At 45.9% G+C, this 17810-nt stretch overlaps 1 protein-coding gene across 3 annotated transcripts in view; it reads right to left on the reverse strand.

Moving 5' to 3' along the window:
• LOC141164459 (uncharacterized) overlaps positions 1 to 17810 on the reverse strand; it is a 218317-nt gene that overhangs the window by 124552 nt on the left and 75955 nt on the right. For 2 of the 3 annotated variants that reach the window (XM_073649773.1, XM_073649764.1), the window contains 2 exons: positions 17436 to 17549; positions 2474 to 2575 (listed from right to left, as the gene is read on the reverse strand). In XM_073649773.1, coding sequence (XP_073505874.1) covers positions 2474 to 2575; positions 17436 to 17549 — 216 coding nt within the window. Of the gene's footprint in view, positions 1 to 2473; positions 2576 to 13795; positions 14093 to 17435; positions 17550 to 17810 lie in introns of those variants that run through there. The other variant, XM_073649782.1, reaches the window with a different exon arrangement.

The raw sequence follows: 17810 nt of genomic DNA on the forward strand, positions 1-17810 counted from the left end.
ATTCCTATAAGTCGGTGAGGAAGCAGGACTCACAGGCTTTTCCTATAAGTCGGTGAGGAAGCAGGACTCCCAGGCTTTACCTCTATGTCAGTGGGGAAGCAGGACTCCCAGGCTTTACCTATAAGTCGGTGGAGAAGCAGGACTCTCAGGCTTTACCTATAAGTCGGTGGGGAAGCAGGACTCACAGGCTTTACCTATAAGTCAGTGGGGAAGCAGGACTCACAGGCTTTACCTATAAGTCGGTGGGTAAGCAGGACTCACAGGCTTTTCCTATAAGTCGGTGGGGAAGCAGGACTCACAGGCTTTACCTATAAGTTGGTGGGGAAGCAGGACTCACATGCTTTACCTATAAGTTGGTGGGGAAGCAGGACTCACAGGCTTTACCTATAAGTCGGTGGGGAAGCAGGACTCACAGGCTTTACCTATAAGTCAGTGGGGAAGCAGAACTCACAGGCTTTACCTATAAGTCAGTGGAGAAGCACGACTCACAGGCTTTTCTTATAAGTAAATGGGGAAGCAGGACTCACAGGCTTTTCCTATAAGTCAGTGGGGAAACAGGACTCACATGCTTTACCTATAAGTCAGTGGGGAAGCAGGACTCACAGGCTTTACCTATAAGTAAGTGGGGAAGCAGGACTCCCAAGCTTTACCTATAAGTCAGTGGGGAAGCAGGACTCCCAGGCTTTACCTATAAGTCAGTGGGGAAGCAGGACTCACAGGCTTTACCTATAAGTCAGTGGGGAAGCAGGACTCCCAGGCTTTACCTATAAGTCTGTGGGGAAGCAGGGCTCACAGGCTTTTGCTATATGTCGGTGGTGAAGCAGGACTCACAGGCTTTTCCTATAAGTCGGTGAGGAAGCAGGACTCACAGGCTTTTCCTATAAGTTGGTGAGGAATCAGAACTCACAGGCTTTACAAATAAGTCAGAGGGAAAGCAGGACTCTCAGGCTTTACCTATAAGTCAGTTGGGAAGCAGGACTCACAGGCTTTTCCTATAAGTCGGTGAGGTAGCAGGACTCACAGGCTTTTCTTATAAGTCGGTGGGGAAACAGGACTCACAGGCTTTTCCTATAAGTCGGTGAGGAAGCAGGACTCACAGGCTTTTCCTATAAGTCAGTGAGGAAGCAGGATTCACAGGCTTTTCCTATAAGTGAGTGAGGAAGCAAGACTCACAGGCTTTTCCTATAAGTAAATTGGGAAGCAGGACTCACAGGCTTTTCCTATAAGTCAGTGGGGAAACAGGACTCACAGGCTTTTCCTATAAGTTGGTGAGGAAGCAGGACTCACAGGCTATTCCTATAAGTCGGTGAGGAAGCAGGACTCACAGGCTATTCCTATAAGTCGGTGAGGAAGCAGGACTCACAGGCTTTTCCTATAAGTCGGTGAGGAAGCAGGACTCCCAGGCTTTACCTCTATGTCAGTGGGGAAGCAGGACTCCCAGGCTTTACCTATAAGTCGGTGGAGAAGCAGGACTCCCAGGATTTACCTATAAGTCGGTGGGGAAGCAGGACTCACAGGCTTTACCTATAAGTCAGTGGGGAAGCAGGACTCACAGGCTTTACCTATAAGTCGGTGGGGAAGCAGGACTCACAGGCTTTTCCTATAAGTCGGTGGGGAAGCAGGACTCACAGGCTTTACCTATAAGTTGGTGGGGAAGCAGGACTCACATGCTTTACCTATAAGTTGGTGGGGAAGCAGGACTCACAGGCTTTACCTATAAGTCGGTGGGGAAGCAGGACTCACAGGCTTTACCTATAAGTCAGTGGGGAAGCAGAACTCACAGGCTTTACCTATAAGTCAGTGGAGAAGCACGACTCACAGGCTTTTCTTATAAGTAAATGGGGAAGCAGGACTCACAGGCTTTTCCTATAAGTCAGTGGGGAAACAGGACTCACATGCTTTACCTATAAGTTGGTGGGGAAGCAGGACTCACAGGCTTTACCTATAAATAGCAGTTTTGTAAATGTCCTTTATGTAAAAATACTGAACCAAATCATAGAAAACTCTGATCCGTCCCTGCGCTCATCACTGTCTCCTCTATTACTCTATATGCTGGAGACCTGCGAGCCAAAATAATCTAAATAAGGCCGAGTTCACTTGTCCAGCAGTTGTGCCCATTCTTGTAGCCTATTTAGGAATCAGTGCTGGATCCATTCATATAAATGGGGATGGAAACGTCCCAGAATGTTGCACGTTCTACAATCCGCTTATTTTTCATTAGCCAGAACCAAAGCATGGTCTGCAGCTGATTGTACCAGTTAAAACATGGAAAGCAACTGGATCAAATTTTATTTTTAAATTAAAGTCTACGAGAAACAGATCCGTGAACTGTCCGTCCGTGGACGTGTGAACTCAGTGCTGGGCTGGGATGTAAGGAGCCTTCTGTAGAGCTGGTGGCTCTGCTATCACATAGGTATCCACACAGACTACAACCCTCATACTCCCAGCAGGAACACCCGGGATTACTACTTACAGCAGTGGGTAATGATGGAGACTCCACATTTCAAGATCAACGAAAGGACGAGTGACAGAACCAAATAACCAATCCAGGAGGATTTCATTCCTGAAGAGTCACCTAGAAATACCAGAAAGTTATTAGATTTTAAGATTACCAGACCCTTCACCGACAAAACGTGAACCGATGATTATCACACAGGATGTGAGCGGCGGCTCTGGAAGGTCCAAGAAGACCCAGGTAAGTTTATATAGAAATACTCCATCTGTATATATTATTATATACCATATATACATAGATCCTGTATATAGTATATATATATATATATATATATATATATATATATATATATATATATATATATATATATATATATATATACAGTACAGACCAAAAGTTTGGACACACCTTCTCATTTAAAGATTTTCTGTATTTTCATGACTTTGGAAATTGTACATTCACACTGAAGGCATCAAAACTATGAATTATCACATGTGGAATTATATACTTAACAAAAAAGTGTGAAACAACTGAAAATATGTCTTATACTCTAGGTTCTTCAAAGTAGCCACCTTTTGCTTTGATGACTGTTTTGCACACTCTTGGCATTCTCTTGATGAGCTCCAAGAGGTAGTCACCGGAAATGGTCTTCACTTCACAGGTGTGCCCTGTCAGGTTTAATAAGTGGGATTTCTTGTCTTATAAATGGGGTTGGGACCATCAGTTGTGTTGTGCAGAAGTCTGGTGGATACACAGCTGATAGTCCTACTGAATAGACTGTTAGAATTTGTATTATGGCAAGAAAAAAGCAGCTAAGTAAAGAAAAACGAGTGGCCATCATTACTTTAAGAAATGAAGGTCAGTCAGTGAGAAAAATTGGGCAAACTTTGAAAGTGTCCCCAAGTGCAGTTGCAAAAACCATCAAGAGGACCGCCCCAGGAAAGGAAGACCAAGAGTCACTTCTGCTTCTGAGGATAAGTTTATCCAAGTCACCAGCCTCAGAAATCACAGGTTAACAGCAGCTCAGATTAGAGACCAGGTCAATGCCACACAGAGTTCTAGCAGCAGACACATCACTACTAGAGATGAGCGTTGTTCTACTCGAACTGTTCGCCAATCTCAAATTCGAGCTGTTTTGGGCGGTGTTCGAGCCGTTCGGCGAACACGAACAATTTGAGAAAAATTCGGCTGTTCGAGGTTATGTTCGATAACTGTTCGTGCACCAAAATCATAACTGGATTTTTTCTCAGTAATGATGAAAATTAATGTTAATACGCAGTTTGAGTGTACAGCGGGGTGGGGGGAGGGGCAGGGGATGGATCTCTGCAGGAACAATGAAGATCTCCATTTTTTTTTCTCTTTCCCACATTTGCAGTGGGGAGGTGCAATCTGTCAGCCTATCAGCAGCGCACACACGGAGCGAAGTGCTTTTTTCACACAAGCAAGGGCATGTGTCATTGGCAGTGTATGTCACATGTCCTTGCCCTATAAGACCAAGCCATTTTCCCCGCCGCCACCATTTTCTCACTGCTGCAGCTGCGTGTTAGACGGCACCGCTGTTGCTGTGTGCGCTATACCTTGTTAATTTCAAGCCAATTTTCGCACAAATATACAGATAGCTTGGGAGTAGGGAATAGTTGTGATTGCAGTCCTTTTAAGGACTAGGTTACAGCATTTCCTACGACTTTTATCAGGCAGGTCTGTGCTCTTAAATAGATAGATTGTGGGAGTAAAGACTAATTGTAATTGGAGTCCTTTTCAGGACTAGGTTACATCAGTTCCTATCAGTTTTTGCCAGGCAGGTCTGTGCCAGTGCTGTGCAAGTTTTTTTCACAGCATTTGGCTGAATCTAGCAAAGCTAATCCTTTTTGGCCTATTGCAGAGTGTGTTAGTCAGTGGAGTAGCCTATCTGTGTTGCAAGATATACCACCTGTGTATAGAATACCAATTTTTTTACTGCACCTAGTGAAGTAAAATCTTTTGGGCATAGCATCATTCTATTAGTCCATCTATACTGACCTCCATCAGGTTGCAAACTGAATATATTTTTTTCTGCATCTACCTCTGAAAAAATATTTGGGCTTCTAGCTGTGTGTGGGACTTGTTCTATTAGTCCTTCTATACTGACCTCCATCAGGTTGCAAACTGAATATATTTTTTTCTGCATCTAGCTCTGAAAAAATATTGGGCTTCTAGCAGTGTGTGGGACTTTCTCTATTAGTCCATCTATACTGACCTCCATCAGGTTGCAAATTAAAAATAATTTTTATCTGCATCTACAGTACCTCTGAAAAAATATTTGGGCTTCTAGCAGTGTGTGGGACTTGTTGTATTAGTCCATCTATACTGACCTCCATCAGGTTGCAAACTGAATATATTTTTTTCTGCATCTACCTCTGAAAAAATATTGGGCTTCTAGCTGTGTGTGGGTCTTGTTCTATTAATCCATCTATACAGACCTCCATCAGGTTGCAAACTGAATATAATTTTTTTCTGCATCTACCTCTGAAAAAATATTTTGCCTTCTAGCTGTGTGTGGGACTTGTTCTATTAGTCCATCTATACTGACCTCCATCAGGTTGCAAACTGAATATATTTTTTTCTGCATCTAACCCAGCCAATAGTTTTGGCCTAATACCACAGTTTGGCCACTCAGCTCTGCTCGGTTACCATCCATTGTTTTTTTGTGCAAACAACTCCAGAGTTGTGAATTAGTTAACCACCAAAATGAGTGGAAAAAGGCCTGCTGCTGGTGGAAAGGGGAATAGGCGTGTTGGGAAGGGGAAAAAAGGTTGTGTCCGTGGGGTAGGTGTTAAAGCAACAGTAACATCTGCAGAAGAAAGACCATCTTCCAGCCAAACTAAAATGTCTACTTCTTTTAGCGGACAATGTGATAAGATCCCTTTCTTACGGCCACGCCAATCGCTACAAATTCCAGATGAGGCACAAAAACAGCAGGTGCTTCAACGGATATCAAGTGCTCCTTTAAGTGGGCTCTCCTCCACATCAACTTCAACATCACAAATACTCCAGTCCTCAAAGGTGTCACCCCAATCGCACTTGCTTCCTCACAGCTCCCAAATCTCCAGCTGCCCGTCTGAGTATGAGGTAGAACAGATGGTTGAGTCTGCAGAGCTGTTTACTCATACTATAGCCTGGGAATCAGAGGTCGACTCCAGCGCTTCTGTGAATCCAGACGAGGAAATGATCTGCACTGATGCCCAGAATCTTTATGAGTCGGATTCAGGACCAGACGCAGAAGGTTCTGACCATAATGTAGACCCTCATTCCCAAACTGTAACTCCTGTTGGTGGAGACAATGAGGAAGACGATGATAAGACTCAAATACCTGATTGGAGCGACAACTTTAGTTTTTTGTCAGGGCAGGAACAGGTTGGCTCTGAGGACGACGGGTGTGATAACGCACAGGGTGATGATGATGAGGTCGGAGATCCCACTTACTGTCAACCCACAGTCAGCCAAGAGATGAGGTCAGCAGAGGAGGTGGAGGAAGATGCTAGTGACGACGAGGTCAGGTTGCGCCTTCCTGGACAGAGACATAGTACTGGAAGCACGTCAACAACTGCATCCTCAAACACAACTCTGCCTCTCACCACAAGTCGTGGTGGCTCTTCAGGTCGCATGGGTGCTAAGCCTTGCATAGCCTGGGCATTTTTTCAGATCGATAAAGATGACCCAACTCGTGTTATCTGTAACATTTGTCAGCAAAAGCTAAGTAGAGGCCAAAAAATACATAGTTTGAGTACTTCATGCATGAACCGGCACATGGACATGAAGCATAAGTTGCAGTGGGAAGCTCAGTGTGCTACAATGCGGCCTAGCCGGCCGGGCCAACCACCGTCTGCCATATCTTGTGCATCCGCGGCCTCTTCATCCTCTGTGACTGGGGGGGACAGCAGTCACACCTGTTTTGGGGCGCAGACCTGCCACCTCTTTACCCGCAACAGCCAACGTGATTGGCAGGTCATCATTTTCTTTGGAGGTGGGAACACCAGCTGGTGTTGAGCGCTGTCCGACATCGATAGCACCACCTTTGGATCAAGGCAACCTAACATGTCCGCCTGCATCTTCCTCACAGACCGGCAGTTTGCCGGGGACACCCTTATCAACCCCGTCTAAGCACAATAGCCAGCCCTTGGTCCCTCAGATGTGGACAAGTAAAAGACCATTTCCTCCTAGCCATGAGAAAGCTAAGAGGTTGAATTTCACCATCTGCAAGCTCTTGGCTACAGAAATGCTGCCTTTCCGCCTGGTGGACACAGAGGATTTTCGAGACCTTATGTCCGTCGCAGTGCCCCAGTACCAGATGCCCAGTCGGCACTACTTCTCAAAGAAAGGTGTGCCTGCGCTCCACCAGCATGTCGCACACAACATCACCGCTTCTTTGAGAAACTCTGTGTGTGACAAGGTGCATTTCACCACAGACACTTGGACGAGTAGGCATGGACAGGGGCGTTACATGTCGCTGACTGGGCACTGGGTAACTATGGTGACAGCAGGACAAGGGGCTGCTGTCCAAGTCTTGACGTCCCCACGAGTTGTGCGTCAATCCTCTTTATGTCAAAGTTCCTCCACTGCTTCTGCCTCCTCAACCTCCTCTCGGTCTTCCACCTGCACCCAAAGCCTGTCTGGTCATGCCACAAGCTTTCTAACTGCGCAGAAGGGATCCTGCACACCTCCTTACTATGCTGGCAGTAGGGCTCAACGTCATCAGGCGGTTTTTACATTGAAATGTCTGGGAAATGTGAGTCACACAGCTGAGGAGTTGTGGTCAGCTCTGGAGAACCAATTTCATGAATGGTTGTCTCCACTGGACCTGAAACCAGGGAAGGCCGTGTGCGACAATGCTGCAAACCTGGGTGCGGCCCTTCGCCGGGGCAATGTCACACACGTGCCTTGTATGGCTCACGTGTTGAACCTGGTTGTCCAGCAATTTTTAGCCCACTATCCCAGACTAGATGGCCTTCTGCAGAGGGCACGGTCGCTGTGTGCTCACTTCCGCCGTTCGCATCCCGCAGCTCAGCGACTTACATCTCTACAGAAGTCGTTGGGCCTGCCACTTCACCGGCTAAAATGCGATGTGCCTACCCGGTGGAATTCAACTCTGCACATGTTGCAGCGACTGTGGCAGCACCGACAAGCCCTGGTGCAATACGTTCTGACGTATAGCCTGGGCCAACGAGATTCAGAGGTGGGGCAAATCACGCTGGAGGAGTGGTCTCAGATCAGGGACCTATGCACCCTTCTGCACAGTTTTGAAATGGCGACGAAGATGTTTAGTGCTGACGATGCCATTATCAGCATGACTATTCCGGTGATTTACATGCTGAAGCACATGTTAAACAGAATTCGGAGTCAGGTGGTGGCACAAGAGGAGGTGGAGGAAGTAGAGGAGGAGGAGTTGTATGCGGAAGGGCTAACATCTGCAAGGTCCAGACGGTCGGCAGCACCAAGGCGGCAGGCATGTGAGGGTGGGGGAGATGGTTTTACCAGGGTGCATGGTAGCAGCCAAACTAGTGAGGAAGGTGCAGGAGCCCAGGAAGAAGTGGAGGACGAACTGATGGAAGACTCATCAGATGAGGGAGACCTTGATCACATTTCTGTTGTGCGAGGTTGGGGGGAGAGGACAGAGGAAGGAAGCATGATTGTTACCTCGCCACCAACACAACAGGGACTTGGTGCTCCTGGATGCGCAACACACATGAGTGCCTTCTTGCTGCACTACCTGCAACATGACCCTCGAATTGTGAGAATTAGAAATAATCCTGACTACTGGGTTGCCACACTGTTAGATCCCCGGTACAAAAGTAAATTTGCAGAAATTATTCCTGCCATAGAAAGGGATGCACGCATGCAGGAGTATCAGCAGAGACTGTTGCAGAATCTTACATGTGCTTTTCCACAAAATACCAGTGGTGCACGTAGTGAATCTCACAGTTCCAACTTGCCAACCGTGGGACCGTCAAGTGTTCAGCACTCAAACCGTAACAGAACCACAGAATCTGCTGGTAACATCAATTTTGCGGAATCATTTCACCACTTTTTTAGCCCATCCTTTGCAAGGCCACAGGAGACAAGAAGTCTGACACATAGTCAACGCCTAGAGACGATGGTACAGGAGTATCTCCAAGTAAACATTGAAGCCACGACTGTGTCACTGGACCCTTGCTCTTTTTGGGCTTCCAATCTGGATAAATGGCCGGAGCTAGCCACTTACGCCTTGGAGATCTTGTCATGCCCCGCAGCCAGCGTTCTGTCTGAACGTGTGTTCAGCGCTGCTGGTGGTGTGCTGACAGATAAGCGCACGCGGCTCTCCACTGATAATGTAGACAGACTCACGTTCATAAAGATGAACAAATCATGGATCCGAAACGACTTTTCTACCCCTGTGTCATCCTGGGGAGAGTAAAAGCTTGATGATTGGTTAAAATCACCCTACCAACCGTTTTAAGCTTTCAAATTACTAATCATGTTTATCTGTATCTTGACTGGAAAATAATTTGGGCTTTGTAGCAGTGTGCAGCACTGATCCTATTAGGCCATCTATACTAAAGCTTCACCAGATTTAAAATTAAAAATAATTTTTAGCTGCATCTAGCCCGGAAAATAATTTTGGGGCTTAGAGATGCGCAAGACACATAAGTGCCTTCTTGCTGCACTACCTGCAGCATGACCCTCATATTGTCAGAATTCGAAGTAATCATGACTACTGGGTTGCCACACTCTTAGATCCCCCAAACTTTTCGATCAACCTTTTCATTTTAATAAAGACCAAAAAAATGGTCATTTTTGAAATTATAAGCATTAGCAGGTTGTTAGAAACTGAAATCAAACAGTTTTCAACTCAAAACTTTATTCTAGGTGATGTTACATTTTCACATAGGACCCCTTGTTCGAAAGGAGCTTCTGAACTCTCTCGTCCATTGAAATTGTCAGGTTTTGGATGGTTTCTGCTTCAATTGTTTTGCATGAGGACAGAATACCCTCCCAGAGCTGTTGCTTAGATGTGAACTGCCTCCCGCCATCATAGACACTCCTTTTAATGATGCTCCAAAGGTTCTGAATGGGGTACAGGTCAGGGGAGCATGGGGGTCACACCATAAGTTTGTCCCCTTTTATGCCCATATCAGCCAGAGATGCAGATGTTTTATGTGCAGCATGAGACGGTGCATTATCATGCAGAAAAATGATCTTGCTGTGAAATACACGGTTCTTCTTCTTGAACCATGGCAGGAAGTGCTGTTTGAGAAAATCCACATACATTATGGAGTTCATCTTTAGCGCCTTCAGGGATCCTAAAAGGGGCCGACAATCTCTCTCCCCATGATTCCAGCCCAAAACATTACTCCACCTCCTCCTTGTTGGCGCTGTAGCCGTGTTTGCGTGGGGTGTCCATCAACCAGCCATCCTCCACTCCATCCATCTGGACCATCGAGCGCTGCACGGCACTCATCCGTGAACAAAACTGTTTTGAAATCAGTCTTCATGTAATGTTTGGCCCACTGGAGCCGTTTCTGCTTGTGTGAAGTGGATAGAGGAGGTCGACAGGATGGCGTTTGCACAGCTGCAAACCTCTGAAGGACCCTGCATCTTGTTGTTCGGGGGACGTTGGAGGCACAAGCAGCTTCAAAAACTTGTCTGCTGCTATGACAAGGCTTTTTTGCCGCTGCTCTTTCAACCTGACGTAATTGCCTGTAGGAAAGAGTCCTCAATTTGCCCTTATCAGCACGCACACGTGTGTACTGTGAATCAGCTACATACTTCTTGATTGCCAAGACACTTCATCCTGATCATCGCACAATGTTGATTGTAGTCATGCCTTGACCTAAACACTCCACAATTTGTTGCTTCTCAGCAGCCGACACATCCTTTTTCTTTCCCATTTTGGCAGAAAATGTAGGCTGCTTAATAATGTGAGAGAGCCTTCTTAAGTAGTCTTGCCTTTCATTGGACACACCTGCCAAACTAATTAGCACTGGTGTCTGCAATTGCTTACAGTGATATAAAGAGCCCTGACACACATCACCATCAATGAGTTTAACTGACAAACAAACAAATTCTTCCCTTATCACTCCTAAACACTTTTTGCATAATAATTTGGAACACAGTGTACATGTGCTTTTCCACAAAACACCAGTGGTTCACGTAGTGAATCTTACAGTTCTAACTTGTCAACCGTGGTCTGTATGGAGTTGTTCAATAAAGGGCCCAAAATTAAGATAACATAGACGGGAGAGGTCTCTATGAATAGGAATTCCTAAGTATTTGATACCCTGTGAGGGTCAGGCAAAGGGAAAGTTGGACTGGATGGAATCCTGTATGGATTTGGGGAGGGAGACATCAAGGGCCTCAGACTTCGCAGCATTGATTTTAAAATTTGACCATGATCTATTTCAGCCATAACAGCAGGGATGGATATATGTGATGGAGTGATATATATTAAGACATCATCAGCAAATAGAGAGCACTTGTACTCGGTGCCTCCCACCTCAATCCACCTAATATTGGGGTTATGGCGAATTGATGAGAGCAGGTGCTCCGTCACTAGGATGTATAAGAGAGGGGACAGAGGACATCCCTGCCTTGTCCCATTGGTGATTATGAAAGGTGATGAAAATGTTCTGACGCACCCCCTGGGCCTTGGGACACCCGGAGCGGGACCCTTTTTGGTGGATGCTGGTGGTTGTAGTCTTCGTGGCGGCGACCCGGTTCCGTGGCTCAGGGCGGTCAAACCAGTGGCGGAACTATTTATGTGGTTTTGATGTTTAAATGTACGACTACGCCACCCGTGGATTGCGGTCAGAGTGAACCGCCGCTACAGGGCAGACCGCTGAGGCTGGTGTTGTGGGTGCAGCAGAGCGTAGCATAACTCCCCACGGGAGGAGTATAGCCTCAGGGCAGTGTATGCGGAGGATGGGGGTGATGGTGCAGGGCAGCAGCAGTAACGACACAGAGTCAGTGATGCAGTTCAGGGCCTTTACTCACAGTTCTTCTTATCCAGACCACGTCTGCAGGTAACGGCTGCCCACGTCGTACTGTGCTCACCAGGTGAGGGGCTCAGACAACTCCCAGATAACTTTGGAGCACTTCACAGGACCCCCTTTGTGTGTCCTTTGTCTGGCCTTTCTTACCAACACTTCTGTCCGGCTGCCTCGGGCCTCCTCTTGGTAAACTTGGCGCCAGTTTCCCTGACCCTATGTGGTGCCTTCCTAGCGGGTGTAGCGAGGGGCTGCGCCACATAAAATGTCAGAGCCTCCGGTTTCTAGCTGAGGGTCGTTTCCTGCCTCCACTAGTTCGGGGACCGGTCTCCCCCTTTGGCCTGACCCCTCCACGCAGGTGGATTCGGGCGTGCGGTGGCGACTCGCCCGTCCGCACCCCTGGGATCCCTTCATTCCTCGTTCCTGGAGCCTTCTCCGCTCCTCTTCCTTCCTTCTCCCTCTTCCAGGCCTGGGCCTCTGTTACTAGGCCCGCCTCCGGAGCAGAGCTCATGCAGAGCCCCTGCTCCCTGCCACTTCTGCTCAGACTTCTCTGCACTGAACTAAGATGGTGCCCACCTTTTATACTCCCTTCTCAATGCACCCAGGAACTGCTTACTCCCTGCTCCTGCACTACAGGGTTCCCCTTCCTCAGTGTTCCCTCCCCCCACTCCAGCCAGGGACAGGGACTGGCGTGCCCATCTCAGGGGCATATTGGTCGCCCTGCCCCACGGCAATGTGGTGTAATGCATGCAGGTGTCGGGTCCTGATCCACACTACATCCTTATCTGAGAGTGAGATATCACACCTCTGGGTGAGGTGCAATACGTCTGTAGCAACCGAGCCCTCAGGGTGCTACAGTTCCATTTATCTTCAGCCTAGGTGACGTATTGTGATACAGGGCCGTGATTTTGGCTATAAAAGGGTCCCCTAGACCCCTACCCCAAGCTTTTTAAGAGAATCATATATGGCGTGCCAGGAGACTCTATGGAATGCTTTCTCAGCATCCAACGAGAGTATCTAATTACAAATTTTTAACTGCATCTAGCCCAGGAAATACTTTGTGCCTAGTAGCAGTGTCTGCTAGTCAGCGGATTATCCCGGCTGTTAAGCAAGCTACACCACCTGTAGTTTAGACACTTAATTTTTTCAAAGGAAATGCTTCGGGACCATGGGATACTTAGTGAAGAGCATCAGGAGGCACCCCAAGGCATAGGGGCTGGGACTGGCAGTAGGATGCCTTGCTGTGGACAGCCGAGCTCGATCCTTATAAAAGCTTTTTAACTGCAGCAGTTTTAGTGGACGCTACTGGAGCTGGAATTACGCGGCTGCTGGCATGAGACTTGCCCTCCAATAGATCCTTGTAAATGGATTTAAAGTGTATTCATTCAAATTAGAGAGACAATTTAAATTAAAAAGCTTAGAGCTGCCTCCACCACAGGGGGGCTCGCTCGACCCACCAGCGGACAGGCACCAGTATTGGGAGAGGGGGGCTGGCCATCAGGGTTCACCGCGGCTCTGGCACAAACCCGGCGACACGGAGGTGGCACGGGCAGGAGCGGACTGGCCGTGTCGGCTTCTCACTTTTTGGATTTTAGAAGGGCATGACATGCATATATCTGTGTCTCCCCCTCCTTTTACTCCTCCACCTCTTTTATTTTCGCATGACTATATGTACTTGTCACTTTTCCATGTGTTAGTTGTGTCTTCTGAGCAGTTTGTCAGCTTTTGGACACCTTTGAAGGTGTTTTCTATGTGTTTCTATGTGTTTTTGTTTGCCTGCCATTGGTTTTAACGGTGTTCGAAGGTGTTCGACGAACAGTTTGACGAACAGTTCGGCGAACACACGGGTGTTCGACGAACCGAACCGAACTCGAACACTACGGGGGTGGCTCAACACTAATCACTACAACAACTGTTAAGAGGAGACTTTGTGCAGCAGGCCTTCATGGTAAAATAGCTGCTAGGAAACCACTGCTAATGACAGGCAACAAGCAGAAGAGACTTGTTTGGGCTAAAGAACACAAGGAATGGACATTAGACCAGTGGAATTCTGTGCTTTGGTCTGATGAGCCCAAATTTGAGATCTTTGGTTCCAACCACCGTGTCTTTGTGCAACGCAGAAAAGGTGAACGGATGGACTCTACATGTCTGGTTCCCACCGTGAAGCATGGAGGAGGAGGTGTGATGGTGTGGGGGTGCTTTGCTGGTGACACTGTTGGGGATTTATTCAAAATTGAAGGCATACTGAACCAGCATGGCTTCCACAGCATCTTGCAGCGGCATGCTATTCCATCCGGTTTGCGTTTAGTTGGACCATCATTTATTTTTCGACAGGACAATGACCCCAAACACACCTCCAGGCTGTGTAAGGGCTATTTGACCAAGAAGGAGAGTGATGGGGTGCTACGCCAGATGACCTGGCCTCCACAGTCACCAGACCTGAACCCAATCGAGATGGTTTGGGGTGAGCTGGACCGCAGAGTGAAGGCAAAAGGGCCAACAAGTGCTAAGCATCTCTGGGAACTCCTTCAAGATTGTTGGAAGACCATTTCCGGTGACTACCTCTTGAAGCTCATCAAGAGAATGCCAAGAGTGTGCAAAGCAGTCATCAAAGCAAAAGGTGGCTACTGTGAAGAACCTAGAATATAAGACATATTTTCAGTTGTTTCACACTTTTTTTTGTTAAGTATATAATTCCACATGTGTTAATTCATAGTTTTGATGCCTTCATTGTGAATGTACAATTTTCATAGTCATGAAAATACAGAAAAATCTTTAAATGAGCAGGTGTGTCCAAACTTTTGGTCTGTACTGTATATATATATATATATATATATACAGTCATATGAAAAAGTTTGGGCACCCCTATTAATCTTAAGCTTAATGTTTTATAAAAATTGGTGTTTTTGCAACAGCTATTTCAGTTTGATCTATGTAATAACTGTTGGACACAGTAATGTTTCTGCCTTGAAATGAGGTTTATTGTACTAACAGAAAATGTGCAATCTGCATTCAAACAAAATTTGACAGGTGCATAAGTATGGGCACCTCACCAGAAAAGTGACATTAATATTTAGTAGATCCTCCTTTTGCAAAAATAACAGCCTCTAGTCGCTTCCTGTAGCTTTTAATGAGTTCCTGGATCCTGGATGAAGGTATTTTTGACCATTCCTCTTTACAAAACAATTCCAGTTCAGTTAAGTTTGATGGTCGCCGAGCATGGACAGCCCTCTTCAAATGATCCCACAGATGTTCAATGATATTCAGGTCTGGGGACTGGGATGGCCATTCCAGAACATTGTAATTGTTCCTCTGCATGAATGCCTGAATAGATTTGGAGCGGTGTTTTGGATCATTGTCTTGCTGAAAGATCCATCCACTGCGTAACATCAACTTTATCACTGATTCTTGAACACTATTGTCAAGAATCTGCTGATACTGAGTGGAATCCATGCGTCCCTCAACTTTAACAAGATTCCCAGTGCCGGCATTGGCCACACAGCCCCAAAGCATGATGGAACCTCCACCAAATTTTACTGTGGGTAGCAAGTGTTTTTCTTGGAATGCTGTGTTTTTTTTTGCCACCATGCATAACGCCTTTTTGTATGACCAAAAAACTCAGTCTTGGTTTCATCTGTCCACAGGACCTTCTTCCAAAAAGAAATTGGCTTCTCCAAATGTGCTTTTGCATACCTCAGCCGACTCTGTTTGTGGCGTGCTTGCAGAAACGGTTTCTTTCGCATCACTCTCCCATACAGCTTCTCCTTGTGCAAAGTGCGTTGTATAGTTGACCGATGCACAGTGACACCATCTGCAGCAAGTTGATGCTGCAGCTCTCTGGAGGTGGTCTGAGGATTGTCCTTGACTGATCTCACCATTCATCTTCTCTGCCTTTCTGATGTTTTCCTTGGCCTGCCACTTCTGGCCTTAACAAGAACTGTCACTGTGTTCTTCCATTTCCTTACTATGTTTCTCATAGTGGAAACTGACAGGTTAAATCTCTGAGCCAGCTTTTTGTATCCTTCCCCTGAACAACTATGTTGAATAATCTTTGTTTTCAGATCATTTGACAGTTTTTTTTGAGGAGCCCATGATGCCACTCTTCAGAGGAGATTCAAACAGGAGAACAACTTGCAAAGTGGCCACTTTAAGTAGCTTTTCTCATGATTGCATACACCTGGCTATGAAGTTCAAAGCTTAATGAGGTTACAAAACCAAATAAAGTGCTTTAGCAAGTCAGTAAAAAGTAGGTAGGAGTATTTAAAACAAGAAAATGATAAGGGTGCCCATACTTATGCACCTCTCAAATTTTGTTTGAATGCAGATTGCACATTTTCTGTTAGTACAATAAACCTCATTTCAAGGCAGAAACATTACTGTGTCCAACAGTTATTACATATATCAAACTGAAATAGCTGTTGCAAAAACACCAATTTTTATAAAACATTAAGCTTAAGATTAATAGGGGTGCCCAAACTTTTTCATATGACTGTATATTATACATATATACACACACACACACAGTGGGGAAATATGTATTTGATCCACTGCTGATTTTGCAAGTTTTCCCACCTACAAAGAATGGAGAAGTCTGTAATTTTTATCATACGTACACTTCATCTGTGAGAGACAGAATCTAACAATGAATCCAGAAAATCACATTATATGATTTACATAATTAATTTGCATTTTATTGCATGAAATAAGTATTTGATACAATAGAAAAACAGAACTTCATATTTGGTCCAGAAACCTTTGTTTGCAATTACAGAGGTCAGACGTTTCCTGTAGTCCTTGATCATTTTGCACACACTGCAGCAGGGATATTGGCCCCCTCCTCCATACAGATCTTCTCCAGATTTTCCAGGTTTCGGTGACCCAGCCACGACCATCTTCAATGCTCTGAGAGAAGGAGGTTGTTGGCCAAAATCTTGCAATACATGACCCCATCCATCCTCCCTTCAACATAGTGCCGTCGTCTTGTCCCCTTTGCAGAAAAGCACCCCCGAGGTATGAGGTTTCCCCCACCATGCTTCACGGTTGGGATGGTGTTCTTTGGGTTGTACTCCTCCTTGCATGCCCTGCAGGATTTTAATCCATGACGGCGTAGTGTATTACTAACGGTAATGTTTGAGACTGTGGTCCCAGCTTTCTTCAGGTCTTTGACCAGGTCCTCCCATGTAGTTCTGGGCTGATTCCTGACCTTTTTCAGTATCATCCTTAACCCATGAGGCGAGATCTTGCATGGAGACCCAGTCCGTGGAAGATTAACAGTCTTGTGTTGCTTCAATTTCTAATAATTGCACTAGCAGTTGTTCCCTTCTCACCAAGCTGTTTGCCTATTGTCCTGTAACCCATCCCTGCATTGGGCAGGTCTACACTTTTGTCCCTGGTGTCCTTAGACAGCTCTTTGGTCTTGGCCATGGTGGAGAGGTTGGAGTGTGATTGATTGAGTGTGTGGACAGGTGTCTTTTATACAGGTAATGAGTTCAAATAGGTGCAATTAATACAAGTAATGAGTGCAGAGTAGGAGGCTTCATAAATAAAAACTAACAGGTCTGCGAGAGCCAGAATTCTTGATGGTTGGTAGGTGATCAAATATTTATTTCATGCAATAAAATGTAATTTAATTATGTAAAAATCATAAAATTTGATCTTCTGGTTTTTCTTTTTAGATTCTCTCACAGTTGAAGTGTACCTACGATACAAATTACAGACCTCTCCATTCTTTCTAGGTGGCAATAGTTGCAAAATTGGCAGTGTATCGGCAGGGTCTATGCTCATTTTGTTTCTATATAAGTTTTTTTCTGTTAAATGACCAAAGTGTGAACATGCTTCTACTGCATGTATACCAACTTGTGCTCCGGCTCATTTCTTTGGTTTCACTAGCGAAAAAGACACAATAACTCCACCCTGGTGGTAACAGATCTGACAACAGCTTATCTGATATCTTCCGCAGATTAAGGTCAGTGGACACTCACCACTTCCAAAGGATAAAATCCCAACAGCGATAGTAAACAGGACCTGAATCAGCAGTGTGAATACGCTCCACAGACACCGGGTGATCCGCTTACATTTGGAACTCAGGTCGTCACCTAAACAGGAGGAAAAATGCCAAAATGTTACTTCAGGGTCGGACATTTTCTTTATAACATATTCCTAAGGGCACGATTCATTAAGGCTGGCGTTTTACCCCACAATCCTATTGCATGGAGCTGGAATCAGATTGCGTCTTACAAGTTTTTTACAGCACTGTGGAAATGTTACTCTAGTCAGGGACTGGAGTACATTTCAGGCATAAGTTTTGAAGAATTTGCTGGGCGGCCTTCGCCACCTCCTGTCCCACCCCACCTCTG

The sequence above is a fragment of the Phyllobates terribilis genome, unplaced genomic scaffold, assembly GCF_046119375.1.
Source record: "Phyllobates terribilis strain yellow unplaced genomic scaffold, ASM4611937v1 Scaffold_1__5_contigs__length_1240528914, whole genome shotgun sequence".
NCBI lineage: Eukaryota > Metazoa > Chordata > Amphibia > Anura > Dendrobatidae > Phyllobates > Phyllobates terribilis.